General features: G+C 45.8%; 1 protein-coding gene across 1 annotated transcript in view; it reads right to left on the reverse strand.

Annotated features, from left to right (window-relative positions):
* PHACTR4 (phosphatase and actin regulator 4) overlaps window positions 1-25,692 on the reverse strand; it is a 93,391-nt gene that overhangs the window by 44,114 nt on the left and 23,585 nt on the right. Inside the window, exon 2 of the mRNA XM_019471266.1 lies at window positions 245-291. Coding sequence (XP_019326811.1) covers window positions 245-260 — 16 coding nt within the window. The 5' untranslated portion in view covers window positions 261-291. The remainder of the gene's footprint in view (window positions 1-244; window positions 292-25,692) is intronic.

Raw genomic sequence — 25,692 nt, forward strand, 5'->3', positions numbered from 1 at the left:
GGCACTTAGGGACATGGTTTAGTGGACGTGGTGGTGTTGGGTTGACGGTTGGACTCGATGATCTTATCTTTTCCAACCTTAATGATTCTATGATTCTATCTGCCAAACTAGCTTATTTTCTAATCACCTTCCACATTTGAATTGAAGACATGAAGTTTCAAGTAATAAGGTTCTTTATAATGCTTAACCAAGGAGGAAAGAACAGGTCCACAAGCCATGGTAAGATATCTAAGAGTGTACTCACCAGCGTTCTCTTCCATTCCTCTTGCACACTAGCTTTCTGAGCAATTCCTACAAAAACAGGAAACAAAATTGACACACAAATCAAAATTCCAAGTGTGACCAAAACCCAGGTTTAGTTTCACTTCTCTATCAGCTCTGCTCAGTCTACACGTAACCAGCGTGGAGGGAATCTACAGCAGAAATTCTGCTCCAGCAAACTAGGAATGAGAGCGTGTGGCATCTTCACCCCTCTTTGAAGATATCACTAGCCTCTAATCACACACATGCTGTGTTGGAAAGAAAAGAGAAACAAAATTAAGGTGTAATAATTACAAAGCATCAAATGTTTTTTTCCCAGGGAAAACATCCCATGTCTGCCTCTTCAAGGCATGTGTCTGCTGTAAAAGGGAACAGCTAATGCTTATCTAGCAAAGACAGAACAGCACGTGCACAGGAAGTATTTTAGATGTCACACAACATCAAGACAGTTCTGAACGTACCAGGGAAAAAAAGGCAAAAAGGAGGAACTAGAATTTTAGTAGCAAACCCAGCTTTTCTCTGGAGAAAGTTCTGAAATGAGGTGCAAGAGGAACTAAGTTTGGGGAAATCAGGAGACATCTTGATTCCGATATATTACGTAGCACGGTAAAAACAAGCTCAGCATTTCAGGAAAAGAGAGCTTCTGTCCTAAAGAGCTTCCAGTTCAAACTAAGACAACCACAATAGGAAACGTCAACAGGCACAGCATGGGGTGATTGGGAAAGAGCTACAAAATAAGCTTGTTTCCAGTGCTGAGAAGTCAAAGCTAGCTTTTATGCGTAGCCCGTTTCAGCCTAACCCTTCACCACTAAGCCTAGGACAGCTCATCACCTTAACCCCCAGCAGCAAAGTGCAGTTTGTCGGCTGTAATGCAACATCAGATCAGATGGATCATCTCCATCTGATAATTTGCTGACTTTACAGCATGCTCTCAGCTTGCACGACAGCATCGGAGCGTCACAGGGCTGCGGTGTCAAAGGAGATAACCCTAGCACACCATCACTGGAAGTGTGCCCAAACAAGCTATCGCCAGCAAGGCTTTTAAGCTTTGCCTTGCTGAACTGTATGGGCGAAATACTTCTTTTGATCAGACAACCACGCTCCAGGCTGCTTCCCTCTGTTGCAGCTAGAATACCATCGCAGCAATATTCTTAGATGGGGAGAACACCTCGACAAAGCCATTAAACTCTCAAAACATCGTTGGCAATCACAGCGTTTAAACAGCTTAGCAAAGGAAAGCGCTATCTGCGCAGAATTCTGGGCAGCAAGTCAGTCGCCCAAGAACATCAGATCTTCATTTCAGCAGTAGATTACCACGAGGTTACTTGGGAAACACCCTCAGAATCTCCCTCCAGCTTAATCCATTAACACTTAAAATACAGCTCAATTTCACGTGCATTTTGGATGCGCAATTTGGTACCTCCACGTGACATGTCTGTTCTAAAGGCTGCATCGAGGACACCATTTGCAAAAACTAGAACGAATGCTCCCCACTGAAGGCAGAAGAGCCGTAATGATTTTTACAAATATCATTATCAAGTCAGCATCTTCACACAAACCCAAACCCCCAGTCAGTAGCAACTCTGCTGTACAGGGCGTTTGCAGGAAAGGTCTCCCTGCCTGCCCTTTCAGTAAGCCCTTCTGGGAAAGGAAAGCAGAAGAGAAACAAAAGGAGACACCTCAAAACCTACTTGAACCTCAGCGTAGATGACAGCAACCCCCCTAACTCCCCCAGAGCCACAAGGGAGTTCAGTTTAATTTGCCTTTCAAGGGCATTCCTGCACAGGCTCTGCTGAGCTTTGCATATTACAAGGGGCACATTTGTGCCTGGAATACTAATCCTGGCAGCCCGCTGCTGGACACTCGCTGTACACACCAAGGACATCTGTCATCGCCTGACAGCACGGCTGGAAGCACCTCAGCCTGCATGGGGAGGGATCCTTCTGAGCAAAACACTAAATCTACAATCATCTGACTATTAATAGAACAAGCATAAAAGGCACATAGGAGAAAAAAAATGCGATGCCAGGTTAGAGCAAAAGGGAGCAAAGTCAGGACTCCCAGCATTTCCACGAGGCTGCCAAAGCAGGAGTGCACGTCTCCGCCTGCGCTAAGAAACAGGCACTTTCTCACCGAAGCAATGGATTAAGTAGCGCAGATCCTGCTGCCAGCATTAACTAGGACTGGCTAATTGGGAAGCTGTATTCCGCAACGGACAGTTTGAGATAACCTGCCTCGCAGAACAGAAAATTACTTTTATCCTCTACTGGCAGACGCTTCCCAGGTACATAAGCCTGAGAAAACCTGGATTTTGTATTTCCTTTAGTATGACACACGCTACGGCTCCTCTGAATATTCCTGTCCTCAAAGTGCTCAGACGTTCCCTGGGCCTGACAGCTGTGTGAAATTCCTCTGCCACCAGAGAGCCGCCTGTTACCGGCACAGCGGCACAACTCCCTCCACCGCTCCGAGATACATCGCTTTGCAGCCCTGCTGCCTGCCCCTTGCTGCTGCTCAGCATCGCAGCAAGCAGAAGCACGGCCTTTTGTCTGGCTTGTTAGTTCAAACGCTTTGCCTTCCCCCCACCCCCCAGCTCTTGGTACCAATCTAAGAATATATGCTTGTTCCATTGACCCGTCTCTGAACTCTCAGCAGCAAAGTGATGGCTTTTTTCCAGCGAGGCAGCTAATCCACGCACAATAGAAAATGACTGCTCCGCAGCCATGCTGTAGTATTTTCTACGCTGTTTACTACCCTGTTTCTTCAGTCTTCGCATGCTCTCTGCTGAAGCAGGGAATTTCATCTGTCCCAGCTCTGCCCCTGTGCTCAGCTCTGTCGCATCCTCCTGAGGGTGGGGTCCCACAGCAACATAAACCGACCAAAGTCCAGACTCCGGAGCTCCTCCCATGCCTTCCCACCCCTTCCTTGTGCCGGCACTGATCCAGCTGCCCAGGGAGCAAAGCTGACCCAGATGCAAACTAAGCACTTTCAGAGGAGCACACGGTGGCTTGGGAAGGACAGGACCTTGACAGCCCCAGCTCCAAACACTAAGTCACCACGAAGCTGCACACTAAGGTGCCACTGTTTTTTCCAGCCTCAGGCAATCCACATAGTTCAGCTACGAGCTTTACTGATTATCAGCTTTCTCATGGTCTCATTTTCAGCAACCCTTACCCGAGACCTCTTCAACATTATGCTTTCAGCTTCCTCCACAGTGAAGCTCATTAGCTGTTACCACTCGGTCCTCACAGGCGCTTCTGATCTAGGACTGCTCATCTCCTCCAGTAACACTGAGCAGCTTCCTTCAGCAGACTAAGGGATGTTTCCAGAAGTCCAACTAAAAACCAAGCCAATGGTGGTTGTTTTTCCCAACTAAACTAGGAAATTGGCAACTCTTCCAAACAGAAGCGGCACATTACTTCTCCGCAGCGTCTGCTAACAGGCTTGCCTTAGGCGTGGAAAGCCAGCTTCCATGCTGCTTCAGCTCTAAATCACCATTCCAGAGAGGGACGCGACAGCAGCTGGGCAGCTACTACAGGGCTCTTACTGTAATGAGACACAAAACCGGAGGCTGTCTTGGGGAAAAAGCATGGGGGGCAGAGAGAGGATGTTCTTATAACAGTCTTGAACTAAACCCATCAGTTGGAGGGAGAGGGATAGGGAAGTGTTAACAAACACCCAATAGCCTGAGGAACAAGGTCCGGCATTAATACAGACCATTACCGAGCGCTCAAGTGACATACCCACGAAATGAAACCAAACTCACTCGACAACCTCCAAGAATATATTTTATTTTGACCTAATATGGTGCTAGCAACAGTCAACAAACAAATATAATACTATAATTCATTATGCTAGTTCAGCCCTTTGCTTTACACCGTTTTAAAAATGATATTACTACAGCAGCACCCGGAAGCCCAAACCCAGAGCCGGTCCCCGCTGGACCAGATGACAGATGAGCCTAGTGAGGGACTGCTCCTGCCTGCAGGAGCTCACAATTATAACAAGAAAAAGTGGACAACAAGAATAAGGCTTGCTGGGAGACTGAGGCCAGGCACTGAGCAGCCTGCTCTTCATCACACAGGTTATCCGAGGAGATTCTGAGTTTTCATCACTGGCTTGCCAAATTTTACTCGAATGGTTGAACCAAGCCCCCAGAAGGACTCTCCTCAGTGCATCAAATCCAGCCGCAGATGTCTCTGAAAGGCTGGACTCACAGCAAAAACTTCCCAACTGCCCCACCAGATCTGGTTGTCCATCCCTTTTTATAAATGCAATTAAACAAAAAAAGAAAAAAAAAATCAACATTTTATTCTCTCACCAATCAATTACTCATCCCAGGAAGACAGATGAGCAGCTTTTTGCAAAGCTGAGATAACTCCACCTAATGCTATGGGTATGCTGTTCACGAAGCCCCGTGAAGTCCCCAGGGGAAAGGCTAAAGTAACTCAATTTATCTGCCAGCCGTAAGATTAAGAGCATGGTAAACAGTATTAAAATTCTGTTCTACAAAGCAGAATAACTCAACAGCACAGAACAGTTCTCCCAAGGGGCAGCTTATAGCACGGGTGCACAGACGAGAGTTTAAATATCACAAGGGAAATTCTTAAAAAACCTAAGCAGATCAACCATGCCAAATGCACTACTATAAATTACAAGACAAGGTGTGAAGGTAAAGTTAACCTCTTGTTGGACCGAGCCGTACAGAGGGGAAGAGAGATGCACAAGCCCTTCTTCAGGTCAGCAGAAGCCAAAAAGCTTGTCTGTTTTTCTGACTTCATCTACTAACAAATCAACTCCACCTAAAAATCTTGGTTTGCTCACGTCCTTCGGTTATCATGGTTCAAACACCATTTGCTACAAATGGGTATGCTGGTTTCAAAATTCTCCAAGCAGCTTCTGCTGACCCAGTTTGTTCTGCGCTAATCACGCGCAGAGCAATGGAGAGGTCAACTCCTGCGCATCCTGGAGGTAAATCAGGATATTCCCCCTCAACAAAGTGACACAGATTAAACCAAGTTGTTCTCACAGCCTAATCTGGCAACACGTCAATGAACGGGGTGCACCAGTAATTAACAGCCCTGCAGCTCCTCTCTCTTCACAAGGATCCCAACACTTCAGACTGGAACACGGCTTGCATTTCTTCACTTGTTGGAAAGCAACTGCTGTTGAGCAGGGACGCAGTGGCTGTTTAGCACAAAGGGTTTTGTGGAAGAAGTGACAAACGCCCCATGGAAACAGTGGGAAAAATCAGAAAATAGTATAACAACTATAAATGCAGTTTAAACAGAATACTAGAACAACTAGGTTTGAGAAATCCAAATACAGTAGATATTACGGCAAATGAAACCAGCGGCTTTTCATCACAGATTTAACATTTGATAACTGGCTCCCCATGCAAACGGCAAATATTTTTCAGTAGCGTGGTAGCTGCCTGTGGGTGGCACAGTAATATAACATTACCAGAGAGGAACTGGAAAGGGAAAGGAGCTGCACCCTCTGTGGCTGCGAGATGTGGTAGGCGAGTAGGTTTTTTCATCACTTGCGCAAAGTAAACCTTAAAAATACTCGTCGACACGCTGTGCAGAACACTGAAGCAGAACTGCAGACCCACCTTCACTCGCAGCTCTGCTGCTGACCAGCACATTCGACCCTGGACAAGGCCCTTTGTCTATCTGTGCCTCAGTTTCCCCCTCTTCAAGAGGGACTTAACTTCTTTTGTAAAGCAATTCGAAACCAAATGAAAACTTGCAATACTCCATTTCCTAGAAACTTCTACCTTATATAGGACTCCCACAGTAGCACCGGGACACCTTACTCAGCTAACAAGCCAGACACAGCAATTTTTTTTTCATGGTTCTACTCGAAACAGATCATACAAAGTCTCAAAAAGCCACCTAGAGCCTCTCCCAGGTGTTTCAGTTCACTAAATGAGCCATTTTTACCAAACCTTAAACAAAAAGCCAGCAGCCTGTAGGAAAGCATAGCACGGAGATGAACACAGCGCGACTTCCAAGCCAGCTCCCAGTGACAAATGCTATTTCTATCTAGCTATCAGTATGGTAAACACTTATAATTCGCCTCCAGACCTTTTGGCAGCTGATCAACCACTCTGGAGGCGTGGATGCACGCAGGGGAAAAAACCTGCAGTATGAATATAGCAAACCAGCTTCCCTGCTCACTGTCCTTGAAGCAGCTGAAGGGCTTGCCTCTATCAAAATTATCTTCCTGATAAAAGCAGAGGGTAAAATTAAAGCAGAATGGCTGATTCGTGCAGAGGCTCTTGTTCTAATTATCATGGAAGCTGACGCAGGAGTAAGAGCATCCAAAGGGAGGTAGCAAGACATGGCTATTCCTTGATCAACCTCCCAAACGATGGAAGCCCTAAGTCACCAAGAACAAGACACTATTTACCCACTGGATTCCCGACTGACAGCTAGACTGTAAAGCTTTAGATTTACCTCTACTGTTGAGTAGATGTGGAAGTTTTTCCCTAGAAGGCTTGACAGATGTGCTCATCACCTGCAGGTTAGCACATGTCTGTGCGCAGCTGGTATTTAGTGCCCCATCCTCTCAAAACTCCATTTCATCAGCTGTCTGCCCAACATTTAGCAATGCAGGTTTCAGCTTGGAAAAGTTTCATAAAAGACAAGATTTTAGCTTGGCTCAGCAAGAAGGCTCAACACCTAACACTTGAACCACAACACTCAAAACTCCCCACCACCACAGCAGCTGCAAAACAGTTCTACTGCAGGAATCTTTTCAATAGAGGAAGGTGTACATTTAATATAACACAGAATGAACAAAATAGCCCGTTTGTGGAGATCAGAGATGAGAACTAAAAGCAACCAGGGCTGAAATTTTAAAAAAGCCAGAAGACCGAGCTTGATATAATTAAAACCAGGATATTTAAGATGTTCTAGAAATCCACAAGACCAAAACACACTACTTAATCTATCAACAAATGCGAACCCTCAAAATGTGAACGTTAATAAATTCTTATGCTGAAGAACGCAAGTCACATATTTTGCTATTACCCAGAAAAGTCTGGGCACACCAAAAAGAGAGAAGGAAAAAGAACTGATCTATTTGCAGAGTAGTTTCCACAGAGGATCCCAGTTACCCAAATACCCAACTCATTTTTGCACAGTGGGACTTAAGAAAATTAACCAGCTCCACCAGCACCTGCTTCAGCATACTGCAAGCAAAAAACAATGAATATTTGAAGCACAGAGCTCATTTGCCCAAAATCTAAGCTGTACTTTCTATTTCTCCCTCTTTCCAAAAAGCACGAGATGACAAACTGAATTCTTGACTACGTAAGTCCCATATTAGGAATAGCATTATTGCTGCTCCAGCCACCATAGCACCAGAGCATCCCCAGCTAGCTACAAAAATACCAGCTGAGCCTCTGCAAACCTAGACCACAGCCCAATCTCTGCACCAGAGCAAGGTCTGTATAAATGAATTAGTGCAGTAATAGGAAGCACACGGGAGATGGGAAATGCCTAGAGTCCAATTCACCTTTCAGAGCGGGTTATACTAGCGTAAAGAGAAAGCATTCAGGATTGCGGTCCCTATTCCTCAGACCTGTGAATATTAAGAACAGAAAGTCTTGAGATGCCTTTTTTTCCCTAAAGGCTATAAACCAACACACAACATATTAAACTTTGAGCATCTAAGAAGTCAGCCTGACTGCCTTAAACCACCCTAAATGCAGGCCACCAATAAAAGGATTCATTTTCATCCAGGTCTTTTCCAGCTTGTTGCATTGTCACAAAAACACTAACCCCAGCTTTTTTTAAGGGAGAAAACGCGGTAGACGTGGGGGCTGCAGAAGGTCTCCCCTCCAAAAGCAACTAAAGGTCAGCTTGCAGCTCTTGTGAAATCCCAGCCCCAGCGGCACCACACTTGTTTCAGCTCTGGAACTGGCATGTTTCCATCGTGTCTTTCTGCACAACCGACTTCAGTACAGTAGGGCTTGTCAGAAATTAAAATTCCTTTGTGATCAGTACATACCTGCTCATACAACAGTTTCTTCTTGTACCACACCTCGCAGGGAATTTCAATTTACTCGAAAAACCTCTAACCAACTCTATCCGTACAGAACCGTGGAGACAATTAGAAATGAGAGGATTACTGACTCCAGGGTGAAGAAACTGCAGCAGCCCGAAAGCACAGGACAGCTTGTCTGAAGCTCGGATCCAATACTGTAAAGCAAAGCCAGCAGACTCACGATAGCCACTTCATGACAGAAATAAATGCGCCTGCCAACTTGCCCTCAACTGCACATATGAAGTCACAGGTTTTCCCCCAATTTTAACAATTATTTTCCAGCCTTTTTGAATCTGTACAAAGACCAACGAAGAATCTCGCACCTCTGCCACAAAAGACTGATCAGAGATAATCATCACATTCATTAGGTCTCAGCACTGCACACAACACTGATTCAGCGAAAAGGCTTTACTGTTTCCGAGGAAGCCTACAGCTTCTGAAGTAGCAAAAGCTGCTTTTACAACCCAACGGGACCTCCCAAGGAAAACTGCATCTAATGAACAAAATCCATTTTAACCTGACAAACGCTACTGAAAACATGAACTCAGCCCTCTGCTCACAGTTGTCTGCCGTGAAGCGTAAGAGCGGGCTTGTTTGGATGTACCAGCAACAAAAACCTCCATCCTTGACCTACCATTAAGGCATGCAGTTGAGGACTGCGGGTTGCACATATCATCTGGGCTATATATAATCTGCATCTGCATTGCACTGTAACACACACCCAAAAGGCGCGTAATAATAGGATTACTTATTTACCTCTGGCTTCTGGGGTAAAACTCAAACCCCCTTTGCCTTAGTTTTGTGGTTTCCATTTTCGTCAAACTTTCAGTGAAAACAAAGTAGCCGAGTACACATTGCAATGCTGTGGTAATGCCCCCGTAATTATGACTCGATAGACAATTTCATTTACAACCACCATTTCCTCACCGAAATGAGGCCACTCTTCGACTCAGCCACCGCAAAGCCAGCTTGCGAAGCGTTTCTTTTTGCCTCTTTTTAAGAAGCAACAGGAATGAGTTTAGCCATTACCAAAGCACTAAAACAAATTTGTCAGAGAGCTCACCTGAACTCTGAAAGAGCCAGCAGCAGTCGAGGCAGTAGCTGGATTTGCAGTCCTGCCATATGGGCCTTTCCCAAGGCACCTCGCACGTTCGTTCCCTGCCGCATGCCTGACTGCTTCCTGGGATAAACAGACCGCAGGGTATGCGCAATCTGATTAAACCCCACGCTTTCACCGGTGCACATTCGAGTACATAAAATGGGCACCTCTAATCAAATTCCATACTGAAAGGCAAGGCAATGTTCCCGCTTGAAAAAACGCGAGATACAGGAAACCTGTACTGCGTAGGTGTCTTTATCAACTTAAAGTATAGCGTAGAGTCAACACTCGTTAACTGGACACAGCTCAGCTATATAAAATTAAATCTCTTTCTGAACGGACACTCTGGAATCACATCACTGCGTCTACAAGAGCCTTAAATTTCATGGTTTGATTCAGATTTTGCCAAACAGTGAGCAGTTCCGGTAGAGTTTGTAATTCAGTTGTAGCCTTATTTTTTCCTTCACAGTCTCACTACAGTAATTTCTAATTACTTCTGATTAAGATATCGAATTTCCTTAAAGAAACCCTCCCCAGGCAATTGATTCTTCTTGTGTTCCACAGCTCCAGCTTTAATAAAAAGGTGCCCCAGCCATAACTAGGAAAACAGAGAAATTAATTCCCACTACCGATCTGGCAAACTCTTTATAACCCAAGTACAGGCAGCGAGGCATCCCACCGTGAAAATAAGCCCATAAAGTTTCTGAATGAGAACATTTCCTTTAAAAAAAAAATCATTTGTAGTTCTCATTGCTGGGCACGAAGTGTATGAAGCAGCAACACTCTTTGCATGAGGGTCATGCTTACTACAGCAATCTGACCTAACATGCCCCAAGTTGATTCTAATCTCAGGGGAAAGTTGTGCTTTTCCTAAAGCTCTTCCAAACGCTTCCGGATAGGGATCAATATCATTGCTAATTCACACATGGTCATTCATCTTTCAGACCTGCTGGAGGTTTTGGACTGATACACTCCCCCTAAACCTCAGGGAGGATGACCTTAAAGGTGGTGGTGATCTCCTGAAACTCCACCATGAACAGGAATGTTTCTTTCAGCCTGCTCTCATTCTCTCATTGCCACTCTGCTAACTCTCAATTTAGAGATGACAATTTCCAGCCAACACATTTAGCTGCATTAAGAGCTCAACAAACTGTCACCGCTTCTTTTCAGCCACAGAAGGACCTTCCACCGTAACAATGGCTAGAAAAACACCCAACTGAACAAGCAAATCTCACATCATGCCCTGCAGGTGGGTAAGTTGATCTGGTCCAAGAAAAGTCAACCCACTGAAAACTGCTCTTCTACCAACTGTGCAAAATTAAACAAGAGGAATCAATTTCAACAGCAACGAACAGCTCAGTGAACAGATAGGACGTGGAAGGAGAAAGCACCACATCTCAAACACATTTCCAAGGCGCAGAAGCTGCTAGCTGAGGAAATGCCTTCAGATGGGGTGTATTAACTGTCAGCTCACTGGAGCTGGCTCTCTGGTCTGCATACCCGGCACAGTGAGCTCCCGGTTCACAAGCAGAGGATCCCCCACCACACGTAAGACATGCCTCAGACGGGAGCAGCTCACAGCCCTGCCTCGGGAACCAGCACACCTGGGCAGTCTGTCAGATCACTTGACTCTGGATCACCTTGAATAAATCCATCTAAGAGCTAAGCGAGAATTATATATACCTCGCAAGGTGATATAACAGAATTCCAATATGAGAAAGAGCCTGTTAGGAGCTTCAAAAGAGAATTAAAATCCAATAAGGAAGAAATCCTTCAAAAAATGAGCAGCTTGAACTGTAAGCTATGACTTTCTGCTGACCTCTCTTGTACACCAGATTCAGCCTTTCTGTTCTGTTCAACTGCTGTGTCCTTGGACATCAGAGCAGGTTCATTAACACACTCCATGACCCCCCCACACACACACACTCCCAAGCACAGCTATCAACAAGCCAGAAACTGATCGTTTGCTCTGCAAACAAGACCTTTTGATAGGTGCCAGCATGAGGAATGGTACAGAAGTACCCCCCATTCCCTCCACCTACACTAGCACTCCCAGCAAATTTTAAACGAGAAGGTTTCTGGGAATGGACTTAACTATATCAGAGCAACAAAACAGAGGAAAAGGAATGCAATTGAAGGAGAATGTGATCACTTAACAAAACTTAATATGGAAAAGGCGTATTAAGAAAAAATGTTAACACTAGCAGGACCTAAATCCATACTGAGCCGTATAAACTAGAAATAAACAAAAAGTGCTTTGCTACGCTTTTAAGACTTCAAAGGTAGCCCTGAGAAAGCCCCAGGAGTTAGAAATCTGCATGCGTATCAGGCAGCCACAAGTATAAGCTGACAGCATTTCTGGAAATGTAAAAATGTGCTGAACTCACGTTAGGATTGTATCCTTACCTACAGCTGGAAAACTTACTCATTTTAAACGAAAGCGAAACACACCTTGGTTCAGTTCTTACAGAAGGTAGTAGGTGGTGAAATATTCCATTTTAAGGAGAAGAAAGATTTTTCAGCATGGCCCATGCTTCCAAGGAGGTGTCGTTAGCCACAGAGAGACTGCACAACACATACCCACTCACGTTCAACGCTTAACCCGGTTAGATGCGTCCACAGAAAGCCACGCAGTGGAACGCCCTCTCCATCCCTACCCCAGCACAACATGCCCTTCTAAGGAGCAAAACCCACCACTTTGCCACTGCTGACAGTCATCCATCCCCAGCACATACGCTGCGACTCAGCGCACCCGCAAGGGCACACGTTCAACAGGCTTGCTGCATGCCTCTGCCGCGCGAAATAAGGAGCTCGGTCCCTGCGCGTAGGGATCGCATCGCGGCATGTGAACGCCCAGCACACCGCCACTTCTCACTTCCAAACGTCAAGCCGAGCTGTTCTAAAGGGACACCTCGTAGTAAGATGGCCAAAGGAAGCGTTTGTGCAGATTACACTGACCTACAGGGACAGGTTTATTAAAGGGAAACTCTGTTCCGCAATAAAAAGGGTATTGCGGAGTAGCTATTTTGATGTAAAAAGGAGCTGAAGCTTGATCCAATCTGACCCAGCTTCACTCTGTAAAGTAATGACGCTGACAGCAATCTTCAGAATTGATAGGTATCCTCTCCCCTCTGACATAAGTCAAAGTTGGACAGATGATGCAATTCATTTGAAGGCCAGGCAGGGTATTTGTCAGCCAGCTTTGGGGTTTGCCTATAAATGGAGATTTCCTAAATGACTTCATCTGAGGAACACTTCAATTCACAAGGAGGTGTCCACAAAAAACAGTGTTTAGATACACAACAGCTGCATAACAGCAATAAACAGCTAACCCAGAATACAGTGAGCTGTAAAACGCCCACACCCAATCGAACAGAAACCCGCAGCAGCTTTCACTGGGACTTAAGCTAACAGGTTTGCACTCTCACAGCCCAAGAGCGAGGAATGCGCACGCAGAAAGCTGCAGGAGCTCTGCCAACTATCAGCAATTTGCTTCACTGTAAATTTATTTGCTGGAACCTGTAACTGCACCTTCTCTGCAGCCTCTCCCTGTGCCTCCAGATGGGTCAGGGAGCTCCAGGGAAAGGCAGCCCACGAACCGAGCTACAACTGCTCTGCAGCAGGGACTAGCTCAGACCACTCAACTGTAACACCTCCCCAGCTCCATCCCGGTTTCAGCAGCCAAAGGGAATGAAGTGACTGGTTTCTTCAGCTGCCCTCCCCATCACTGAGACTTCCCTTCAGTCTTGGGTTAGGTCTGGGTATTAACCATCTTGCTGCAGAGTCAAGCTTTGAGTAGCTTTTACCATAGCACAAACTAATGAGGTCTCTATGTCACATGCCTGTATTTGCAGCAAAGAGAGTGCACCACAAAAAGAACCAAAGCACCCCAATTTCCCTGATGTCTTGCAAAAATGTAACACAGTAGTGCATTTGGGATAAAATAAGCTTTTTGTCAGGAAAAAGCATTCATCTGTGTGAGCCAAAGGAAAGAACAGGCTTCCCACAAAAATTAACAGGCCTGAGGAAAAGCCCCCCCAAGGAACAAACCATCCTAACCCTGTAGAGTTCAGCATAGCTCTTCCACGCCTGCAGCGTCACAGCTTTTTCGGGTTAGTTTGAACTGAAAACGAAACCGGAGAAACAACTAAACCTGAAAGCTTCCTCAAGGGAGCAATTCAGTGGCAAGCACCAGGTGAGGGCATGCAGGCACAACCACCAAACACAGACCAGAGCAACTGCACTTGAACCCCAAAATAGCTCCATGCAGAAGGCAACGAAAGCCGTAGTTTCGCAGGCGCTTGGCAGCTCACAGAGCAGCTCTGCCTGCCCTCCTCTCTGCTGGCATCGGGAATCTCACCGAGCAGCTGACCCCAGTCAAAACCAGCCTGGTGCAGAAACAGCTGGTTTTAATCCCATTCAGTTCCTCAATTTGTTTGTCACATGGCCCAGAAACAGTTGTTTCAGTATAAGGGAAGGGAGTGAACACACAGGACCTCTTCTTCAGCAGCTACAGCAGTTTTAGGTGTTTACACAGCTGCAACCCAAAACAGGGGTCTCACACTGGAGAGCACAGTCTGCTGTCACAGAGAAGGGGTAAGACTGGGTTAGGAAGGCATCAAGTCAAGCTTCCCAGCACCACAAACAGGCTTGAAAGATCTGACATGAATCATCAGATCCTGCCCACTCCTCTATTCCTTTTTTCCACAGCAAACACCAAAGGAAAGGTGCCATCCTTATCTTTCCATGCTGTTTGAGCCAGTTAGATCACCAGGCCACGAGTATCTATGCTAGATACTCTCAGAGTATCTAATACTGTGGCAAAACAGGACTTGTTTACTCATATTTATAAGATTATTTGAGATCTCTGCTACAAAACTATTATTAAACTCCTCCAATACACTTAGGAGCAAAAACCCGAAATGCCAACAGATCCCAATGCGCCAGGATTTGCCAGCCCCAGGTTTTGAAATGAGCAGGACCTTGCACTTCATAACCCAAAGCCAGGCATGACCCGGGAATTCCAGTTCAACCAGTTCTACCCTTTCTGCCCCTCATTTCTCCCATTTTCTTGGAACAATAGACAGCAACAAAACCCTACCCCAGTCTACACCGGAATAAACAATTCATTGTAAACCCATGCAATGGAAAGCCACCTGCTCCCCTGCACAATTAAAAGCATTTCCAAATTCCAGCTCTCCCTCAGACAGCACAGATGGACACAAGAGGCACGCAGGGCACAGAAAGCCCGCTCCACTTCCAGCAAAGCCTTTGTACTGCGGTGGCCTGAGACACAAAGCCTAATGGCAGAGCCTGCCTCCACAAGAACTGTTTTGTTAAGGGATCACAACAGAAATCAGCAATCCTCCAGCCACAAAAACAGCTCAAACTCACATGTAGGCCAATTAAACTGGCAATCCGCTAAAACCCACATGCGCTCTCTCTCACTTCTGGGGACTCTCTCTCTCTCAACTGGCAGATCAGGTCCTGCAATCCAGCTGACACATTACCTGCCCCAGATGTCCCCAGATAGCAACAGTAAATGTGACTAAATTTAAAATGCAATGGCTCAGTCATCACCACAGACGACTACAGATTTTCACTTTCTTGCACACACTCCTCCCATTCAATACCATGTTACAGGAAGGAAATAACCCCTTTGCAAAGGAAGCGATAGCCCTGAGAGCAGGCAATAAAATGCTGAAATGGGAGCCGATCTTCTGCCGTGCTCACTCCTGCAGGACCTGCCCCCAACATCATAATCCCGCGAGTCTGCAGGTATTTAGGCTAGACCTGGATTCTCAGCAGGAACAGGGCTGCATTATGCAAACGGAGTGCCTGGCCACCAGAGTCTGCCCGATTATTCAAACAGATACTTTCTGCTGCCTTTGCCAAGGCACAAAATCAGTGCGAGAGACCAATCCTGTACTGCTTTGCAATGCACACCAAATACAGCAAGCACCAGAGACTGAAATCTCCTTCCCTTCTCCCCTGCTTGCGGTCTCTGTGTGCCGTTTAGCAAACCTGGCCATCTGCAGTACGCTTCCATTTGAAACACTGGCTATTGACAGGGCTGGATTCCCGGCACGGTTAATCATTTCCCCAGCAGACCTGAAGCAGATCTGCTACGCCATAGCTCCCAGGCCCCTCCAGAAGCTGCGGCCAGCACAGCAGCGACCCGCATCCAGGCAGAGCCCTCATTCACCCACGCAGCACTGCCCTCAGTGCCACCATCCCTCTCCGCACCCCGAGCACAAGGGGAAGAATTTGTGAGCGCGGTGCTGCGTGGCTCACATTGCCTAAGCACCAATTCTTCCAGCCCCCTCAAGCATACCGAGAGCTCTATCCACAGGACACATCCTATCAGCACGGCTCAGGAACTGTTTCTGTTAGCTTTTAGCTTTCAACTAGATTTCTTTGAAGACAAATGCTAATATCCTTTAAAAAAAAAAAAGGTTCACCGATCCAAAACCAAAGACTCATCACTCTTATGAATCACACAACATTATTATTTCTCCTGCCCGTCAAAACAGAAATGTCTCACCTTGCAAAACAATTGCTGTGGTTGCCCAGGCTCACAAAAATCTATCCCATCTGTTAAAAAGCCGAGTGCACTGAATGAAACTATTTGACAATCACTCTGCTAAAAGACAGCAAACACTTCACCCCACAATGGCTACTTCAAACACAGTCAAACAGCAATTGCAAGGCAGCTCAGCTCGGTTAGCATCAGCCATCAAAAATACAGCTTTCTAGCACGTAATTCTTTTTGAAGACAGAGCCTGTGGGGACACTGAATTTAAGACTCAAGCCTGCAACTGCGAGAAAGCTCCACAAATGCAGGTTTAGAAGATTTCATGTCCCAACTACTACAGTCAGAAAGCAAGGACCAAACTGTTTCTGCCTTCAGTGCTGTAACAGAAAAGGCAAATAATCCAGGGCCTCCACTTCACCTGCAAAGTCTCTGTGTAACAGGAAAAGCTTCTCTGATCTCCGACTGCAAGGGACAGGCATGGAAGGGACACCTACAATAATACAGGAGCTAATCACCACGGAGGGCGAGACACTAACATCACTGATGGAGCCGAGCCGCATGCTGACATGCGCCACCCCAGCTCCTCGTGCACCACATTCCCAACTGCTTTACTGGCCATTTTTGAACAGCAGCTTAACCCCAAACATGATTCATCTTGGGAACACAGGCAAAAGTCAGTCTGCTGCTGGTGAACCCAGCACACAGTAAGTTAAACGCAATGATTTTTAACCAGCATCTCCCTGACAGACTGTTGGCAATGGACACATTCTCCTTCTGTTTAATGCAGGTACAAATCCATTCCCAACAGACTCCTATTTCAACTGCCCTCGTTGTCAGTGGCAAGCCTCATGTCATACCAGAACCAGAATTTTGGACAAGAAAGCTTTAGTTGCTTTTAAAGCGTTCATGCTTAAAAGGGGTGCAAGGATGAACAGAGTGGACGATCGATGCAGGCAAACAACAGCACAAGCCATCACGCTTTCCCAAGAGCGGCCACTAACATCAACTTCAGACGAGGCTTTGTTGAAGCCCAACTCATTAGCAGCATGGTCAGCCATCCCAGAAGTGCTGCCCACTGAGGACCCATTCAGCTAATGCATTTCTCCAGGATCAATGTTGTGCTCTAAGTTCAAGAATGCACCGTATTTTCATAGGGCAAGACGACATGTAGCTTTAAATACACAAAGAAACACTATCCACCCCATTATCTTGATTATGCAAATCAAAACCCTTGCTACTGGCATTAAGAATGAAGGCTTGAATAGCTTCCTGCAGCAAAGTCACCTTGGAAATACCTAAGAATTTGAGCTTTCAGTAAAACAGGGCTAAACTGCAGTTGTAAAGAGTGTCCCAATAACTTATGAGCCAACAGATAATGTCAAACCCCGAGGGAACGATTTGTGGAGAGCACAGGACTCACTGTCATCCGCCTGTATACGATCAGGTAGTTCTACTATCTTAACTGATAATCAAAAGGTAGTAAGCCAAACATCTCGCACCAACATATGGAATCCTACTCTTTGCGTTTACTTAGCAGTGCAGCCAGACAGCATGGTACAAACAAACCTGAAGAAATGCTCATGCCAGCTATTAAAAAAAGCTAGAGTTGTTTCAGTGCTCATTACACACACCACAAACGCAGAATATCCTTCAACATTAGTCCCCTATAAAAACGACTCCGATCGGCAGAACACATTAATGAATCAGCCATAACATTCGCGAAAAACCCACAATGAACTGAAAGCGAACTCCACCCTCTCGTTAGATTTAACTGCTGTAGAAACTATGATTAAATATACAGGGCCATGAATCAGCTACCCGAAATGAAGGTACGCCTCGGCAATCGTGAAAGTGCCCAGCACTAGCAGGCAGACTGACATTTCGGTCACCGAAGACAGCCTTCCCCCAGCATCCCAAAACCACAGCATCGTGCAGACGAGCAGCTTTAAGACTCTTCACAGTTCCCATAAACATTTAATCTTTCTCACCTCTTGGGTTGTTTGGTTTCAGGGCTTTTTTTTTTTTGGCAGCGCTCAAAGCTGCACGTACTCATTACAGGAACAGAGCGAACAGTTTCCAAATCCGTTTTGACACAACTGGATAAAGCACCTAAAACCAACCCCCAGATGCCTCTGGACCAGCTGTGTCTCTCTCCACTGCATTTTCAATCAGGCCCGCAGAAAAGCTGGAGAAAGATGGCAGGGCTTACCAGCAGTTCCCCAGTCTCGAGTCTCAACAAAGTGGATTTAAAAGAGGTTTCATTTTCCCAGAGACTAATGCTTTCAAATCAGAATAAATCCTCTAAAAGAAGAGATTATCCATAAACTTACTAGTTAGAAATGTTAATATAGCCAGTGTTTATGCAAGGACTGCTGCTCTCTCCGTGCAAGAGCATCACCTATACAATTTCATATTAAAGGAGAAACAGATTTCTGTTTGTTTCTCCCCCCCACCTCCCTTTCCACCCTGAAATATAGCACAGCAGCTTTATAAATACCACTTTCCAAAAGCAGCAGTAATTTACTAAAGAATCAAGGCAAACTTGTTCCTATTACACTAGGAAAGCTCTGAAAAATCCTCCCCTGCAAAGGAACTTAACACAGAAAACAAGATCCACAGGCAGAAAAGTCCAGTGTGAAACCTGGAAAAACATTCCAGTAAAAAAAAAAATGCAGAGCTAAAACTTCAAATTACACGTTCACAAAATATAGGACATGGTGCAAATTAAGAAACAACTACTTGAACACTGCTGATTCAGCCAGAGCACAGCAGCAATACCCATCTGCATTGCCGGACCTACCCAACCCATACCTGCTACTCAGACAAACGCTTCCTCGTTATTCATATTCTATTTACTAAAGGCCCCATCCACACACCGTACGACACGTAGTATGATGGGACCCGGACCAGTATAACCTGGCTGCTAATTATGGCCCTTAAGGCTGAGATGCGTTAATACGTCCCTCTAGCTATGAACACCAGTATGACTACGCCCTCACTAAGCACACGTAATCTTAGAGAGGATAAACAGGAGGATGAAACAGGTACAGGAACAAGTGACTTGCCTGACATCAAACAGCACGGCAGCGACACAGCTAAATTAGGCCTCCCGTCCACCAACCTGGAAAACATTCCAGTAAAAAAAAAAATGCAGAGCTAAAACTTCAAATTACACGTTCACAAAATATAGGACATGGTGCAAATTAAGAAACAACTACTTGAACACTGCTGATTCAGCCAGAGCACAGCAGCAATACCCATCTGCATTGCCGGACCTACCCAACCCATACCTGCTACTCAGACAAACGCTTCCTCGTTATTCATATTCTATTTACTAAAGGCCCCATCCACACACCGTACGACACGTAGTATGATGGGACCCGGACCAGTATAACCTGGCTGCTAATTATGGCCCTTAAGGCTGAGATGCGTTAATACGTCCCTCTAGCTATGAACACCAGTATGACTACGCCCTCACTAAGCACACGTAATCTTAGAGAGGATAAACAGGAGGATGAAACAGGTACAGGAACAAGTGACTTGCCTGACATCAAACAGCACGGCAGCGACACAGCTAAATTAGGCCTCCCGTCCACCCAAGCATCCTTATTTTCCCTGTACTCAGTCTAGTTGATAGGTAGACAGAACCCAGTCATTAGAATACTTAGAAGGCTTCATTTTGAAGCTAAAAGCGGATGAGAAATAGTACTGATTAATGTAATCACTAGCGTCAAATTGATTTTGGAGATCCAGCAGTCTCGCAGCGCTCCCTCATTCTACTTTCCAAGCCTGATGTGTTCACACAGGTTTCTGCATGCCTAATGCTGGTGACCAGACTGCACGCACTGCAACGTGTTCAAGACACCTCAGAAAGCCTGCTTAGTAAATTAATCTTGAAAATTCCCCGATTTCTTTCCACCAGATGCATTCTGCGTAAGCCCACCAACACCCCCCCAGGGAAGCTGGATACTTTCTTAATGCTCCCAAATAACACAGCCTCGCTGGGTGAGGTATGGAAGGAGCCAGCCTGAACCGAGACATCAGCAACAGCAACTGAGCAGCCCGTGCATGAGCCAAGTTTTCCAGCCTAGGACCTTCCCTCCCTGCAAACCCTATTTATCTTCCTAGTCAGAAAAAATAATCCAGTATTTAAGGCAAGTGAAACAGAACAGTAACAGCAGCAAAAACCACCTCCTGTAATGTTAGGTGTCAGGTTGAGTTAGCAGGTATGAATTTTCCTCAAGTTTCCCCGCTCTGCCAGTGCTGGCCCTCTATTAACTATCTTCACTTTGTTCTGAACAGGTAACAGAAAAGCCAGATGGCCTAAAGCCATAGTTAATTTCCGAACTGCTGTAAAATAGCACAAGCCAAGAGAGCCTGACAGCACTCATTTGACAATTCCACCCAAAGGTTGATGTTACTCTAAAAAGGCACAGCTGAGCCAAGAGAAATTGTGTTTAAACATGCCTGCAATCTCCGTTTTTTCTGTCGATAATTGTGGAACTGGATGTTAAAAATTGATTTGGAAGTACAAGATGAAAATTTCTATGACCTTGCTCACCTCTGGCCCTGATCCACAGCCGGGAGGAACAGGATACAGATCAAGTTAGGAGCAGCCTATAAGCACTAATTTAACTCTCAGCACAAGGTAAATGAAGTTTCAGTGACCCTACAGGGAACATGCCACTTCTCGCCTGCTACTAATCAAAAAATGTAAGTGAAAAAGACTTTGCTTCTAATTATTTGTTCTCTCTTTTGGCATCATACAAACACCCTTTACAGGGGAACAAAACCCAAATGGACTTAGCAGCCCTTTTCCTACTTCTGCTGTTTCCCACCTAGCAGTAAATTACACCTGGTTCACAACAGACAGACTAGACTTAATATCCCCAACAATAAAAGACCAACCTTGCTAGCACAAATCAGACAGCCTATCACTTATTTCAGTAATTATTATCCTCCTCCTTCTAGGTCCCAGCTGATAAAGATAACCCAGGCAGCACAAGGTCACTCCCTACAGGAGCACAGATCAGTAACTGAAATTCTGCGGGTCCATCCAGATCTCCACTGTCAATATTGCAGCAGAGCAGCTTTAAAATGCATTCCCAGAGAACCTGAGGCAGCCTGTTCAGCCAGCAAAGACCAGTCCAAACCCTCTTGACCCTGCTTCCATCCCTGCGTAAACCCGCTGAAGTCTCTTCAGCGCTAGGACGCGAAGGCTTGCCGGTAATGGCTGTACCTGCAAACCCGCTTCCCGCAGATCTTGGCAGCACACCAAACCTGCAAAATCTTTTAGACAGCTCTGGAGATGAGAGTAATCAATAACATACCACCACCAGCACTTTTATGCATCCGCAGGGGAGCTCTTGCCAAGGCAGAAATAATATTGATAGAAACCGCACTTTCAGCAGGCACTGCTTGAACAGCCGACTACCCCAGACCTATACCAGCGAATTTAGTCGGTGACATAAACATTACTGACTTGACTTTAAGTAGGAGACAAGAATTAGACAAGAGAACACAACCTTCACAAAGGCATGCGAGTACAGCAAATGCCAAAGTTCCCTTAAAATTGGCTTAGACAGTTACACGCTTTGTTCAAAGCTCAAATTCTCTGAAGGCGACGACCTTTGGCTTTTTCCCCCCATCCATAAGCACCTCTGGAAACTTCACCTCCACGAGCAGAGCCTCTGCAAACCCACTGAGACACAGCTTGCGATCCTAACCTCCTACCTGAAGGCCACGTCTACCAATAACCTCTTTTTTGGCTAAGCCACCCTCTGCAGCACAGTGTTTATAACATCGAGAGCCCTGAGCACGCCCTCGTGCTAAACACTGTGCAGACACCAAACAAGACAGTGCCTCTCAGACTTTGATCCAAGTTTACAAATCAAGGCTTCTCAGTAGGACTCGGGCCAAATTCTTCTTGCTTGCACCCTTAAAATCTACCTGTCTTTAGGGGAGAAAAGTAGGCACGTTCAGAGAGATTCACCCCTCCCACAGACAAGTGTAAGGCAATGAAGGAGGCCCGTAAGGGGCTGCCACCGGTTTAAAATCAATGGTGGGGATTAATCTTGATGGATTTTGGACAACTAAGTCTATGGCAACACAGCTCTAATTAAGGGGGTCACTTTTGTGCATTGGTTAACCAAAGGAAAACCTGGCTGCCAGCACCTCACTTGTCTGCAAAGAGGTTCATACTTTCAGCAGCAGCTTTCCGGAGCTGGCAAAGCGAAAAGGTTCAAACCCTCCAGTTTAAGTGCTGTTAGACTTTACCAAAGTCCAATGATCTTTACCAAATCTGTTTCAAAAGGCACGCAGCTGGAGTAGGCTAGGAGCTTAGTGCAGGAGCTAGAGAAGTGCCAGACTTGCACAAACCGACCTCATCAGTATGCACCTTATTTTGCCCCATGACATTCAGCAGACATGGTTAATTAGTTCATGATAATGCATTGCCCATCACGACTTCTGAACTTAGCTGTGCAGCTGGTAGGTAAGCAATTCTTAACTGTGTTTTGTAATCAGCATGCCAAAAGCACAAACACAAAAGAATAAAGTTAACAACCTGTTTACCCATTCCCCACTCCTCCGATTGCTGCTGCTAGCCAACGGCTTGAGGGGGGGAAAAAGAAAAAAGAAAAAATAAAATCTATTTCCAGGATTCAGCAGAGAGAAATCATTTGGACTGCTCTCAATTTTCATATCTTTGCCACCGGTGCTTCGTGTTATTTCACACAATTCATTCAGTTACGAGATGAAGCCTGTTCCTTTGAGTAATAGCATTAAAAGCCTCTCTCTGGATATAATTAGTCCTCCCTCCCCCATCCCTTCCCCAGTGCAATGTGGAAAGAGCATACAGTCATCAGTAAACAAAGAAATTCAAACAGTGTGACAACCAGGCTGTAGCTGGGGACGAAAGCTGCCTCTCATCTCCGTATCTCAGCACAGCTGATAATCAAAAACAAGTCGACACCACACGCAATAGAACCAGCAACACAAGAAAGAGTATCTGTAGGTTAATGGCTTCGTCATCTAGAAAAATCGGGAAAACAGCGATTCCTCATTTGCAAGGAGCATAAATACCAATGCGTAATTAGTCATCGCTAGAGGCTTTGCACGGCCACCTTCCAACCCTGAAAGATTGACCCGAGTCATTCAAAACCAGCAGATAAGAGCCGCAATCAGGAAATCTGCTTTTACCTATGATCCCAAGCCTGTCACCCAGCCATCAGCAAATCACACCAACCTCCACACCTCAGTTTCTTACGAGATACAGAAAGTCCTCCGGGGCAGAGAAAAATTAAGGACGGTCACCATTCGGAAAGCACTTTGAGGCCCTCAGCTGAAAACTGACAAAATTCCTTATATATCTATACGCTGACTCCTCACCTGGAATCTGCCCTTGGATTTGGGGGCACAGTTTGGAAGGAGTTAAAAACCCCCAGCCAGAGCCAGCCAAGGGTACGGCTGCTGGCTGGTGCATTCACTGCCTGACTAATGCGTGACCCCACCGCGCAGAAAAGAACTGGAAATAGTTATCACCTCATTGACAAGTCAGCAAGAGCTACTAATTAAACGATAAAAATAGATCTCTAAAAGGGCTTTTTTCCCCTCGACACAAAGCCGAGGCCTAACGCTGCCGCAGTCGCACATCCATTAGTTTTCCACGGGCTCCAAACCCGCCAGAAAAAAAAAAAAGCATTCTCACACTCACAAAAAGCCCACACAGCACTTGTATGCAGAAAATCCCAACTTAACAAAATTAGGGAACCGATTCTGAATGACATGGAGCATCTCTTCACTACACGCACTCCACTCCCACCTTTAACGGAAGCAGGAACAAGACGACATCTTTGCCCCCAGCAGCCGTACCAGCTTCCTTGCACTCCCTGTAGCCCAAAGTTCTGGGTTTGCCTGAAAAATGAACGTGTTTTGAGGTGACCCAGATGACCCCAAGGATATCTGCAACTTGCTTCGTGCAGGGCATCGCTTAGACCAGTGATAAAAAACTAGTATCAGCGCAACTTCCACCATTGCGTGGGCTTTGCTTTAAGCCCCCCCTCTCCCACTCCCTGCCAGACACAGGTTTTGTATAGCTCGTAACTGAATATTCATCACCAACTAATAGACCTGCAGGAACTGCAGCGTCAGCGATTTTTAATACATATAATGCCCCAACACATGCCAAACACAATGAAATTTGATCAAAATAGAAGCCATTTGTTTAAATACAAGTGATTTGGCGCTCAAAACTGTCATCAAATTAAACTGGAAATCAAATTAACCAGTGATTGAATGAAGTAGAAGGCTGTATAATCACAGATTACTGATCCAGCGGCATGAAAACAAGGATGCAATCACATTCCCCTTGTTTGTGGCAGCCTCTCTGCACTGCCCCGTACTCCCAACGGGACTCCCCCTCCCCATCTTCCAGGACTTGAGGATGCTCTGTGCCTCAGATACAGCTCATCCAGCCGTTTCTTGGTAGGCCAGAAAGGAAATGTTCCATACAAAAACACCCTTTGAGATATTATCCGATAACAAAGCCAGCCCTGTGAAAGTACAAGCTGACACACTTGAAACCACACTAATTTAGGACAGACCAGCGCAGTCATTTCCAGCACTGTTGGAAAGAACAAGTTTAAACCTACTCTGAATGGGAAAAGGGGTTTGTTGCCATCACCATCCAAGGTATTAACTTTAATTGGCCTAACTGTGTGCCAACAAGGATCCCTCATAAGTGGCCTCATTTTGGCTTTATTCCCCCTTTTTTGCACTCTCAGTTGAGAAGGAATTTAAACTATGTAAAGTTACAATTTTAGGTCCTGTCTACTCTCAAAAGCAATCTGGATTAATTTAAATGGTATGTTTGAAGAGCAACAGGCATTGATGCTGAAATCGTAGCAGGCAGAGGAATTTAATTACGCTCCCGTGCAACTTCTCCAACACCAGCACATCAAGCTAATGCAGCCGAACCGAGCCTTTAACCCGCCAAGAGCGGACCACAGAAAACTTCATCGTTCCCCTTCCTTTGCGAGCAAACCTGATTCTGCTCGGGACTTGCTGACCTTCATGTTTTTCAAAGGCAAGCTTCAAGATTAAAACTCACTCCTGTAGAATTCAAGGTTTCTTTACACATTAGAGGAGCAACCACGAGCATCCGGACTTCTCTTTCTAGGCTCGTGGAAGCAACATTTAAACATCCTAACGTTTGAGAAGAGGAGCTTTTTACTTCATTTCGGCCTCGATTAAAGCACCTTCTCACCTCACGCACTTTTTTCCAGTACCTTCAGCCCCAGAGAGGGGCACCAAGCCCTCACCTACCTTCACCTGGACAAACACAACCCAATGCAAGGCAGAGAGGTCAATAATTCGTCTGCACGCAAACAGAAGGAAAGAACAATTAAACGAGAAAGCACAGCGGGGACGTTTCAGATTTCAGCCAACATTAAGACAGAACAGATCAAACAAAGAAATACCAAAGGGGCTGCCTCGGAAAAGAACTTAAAGAAAGGTGAAAGCGCTCCCACAGAAAGCAACGAGACGGCGAGGCAGGTGAAAAATCCAGCTTTTACTTTTAGTCCCAGCCCAAGCCCTTCGGAGGACAGCGCTGCACGGAAACCGAAGCTCCGGCCGGCGCGCTGCCGCTTCTTTCGTTTTAAAGCGGGTTTACAGCATGAGTTTGAACTGTGAGCCGGCTCCCGGACGGGCTGCCCCGCCGAGGAAGCCCCCGGCCGCGGGA

Source organism: Aptenodytes forsteri, unplaced genomic scaffold (assembly GCF_000699145.1).
Source record: "Aptenodytes forsteri isolate BGI_AS27 unplaced genomic scaffold, ASM69914v1 Scaffold321, whole genome shotgun sequence".
Classification (NCBI taxonomy): domain Eukaryota; kingdom Metazoa; phylum Chordata; class Aves; order Sphenisciformes; family Spheniscidae; genus Aptenodytes; species Aptenodytes forsteri.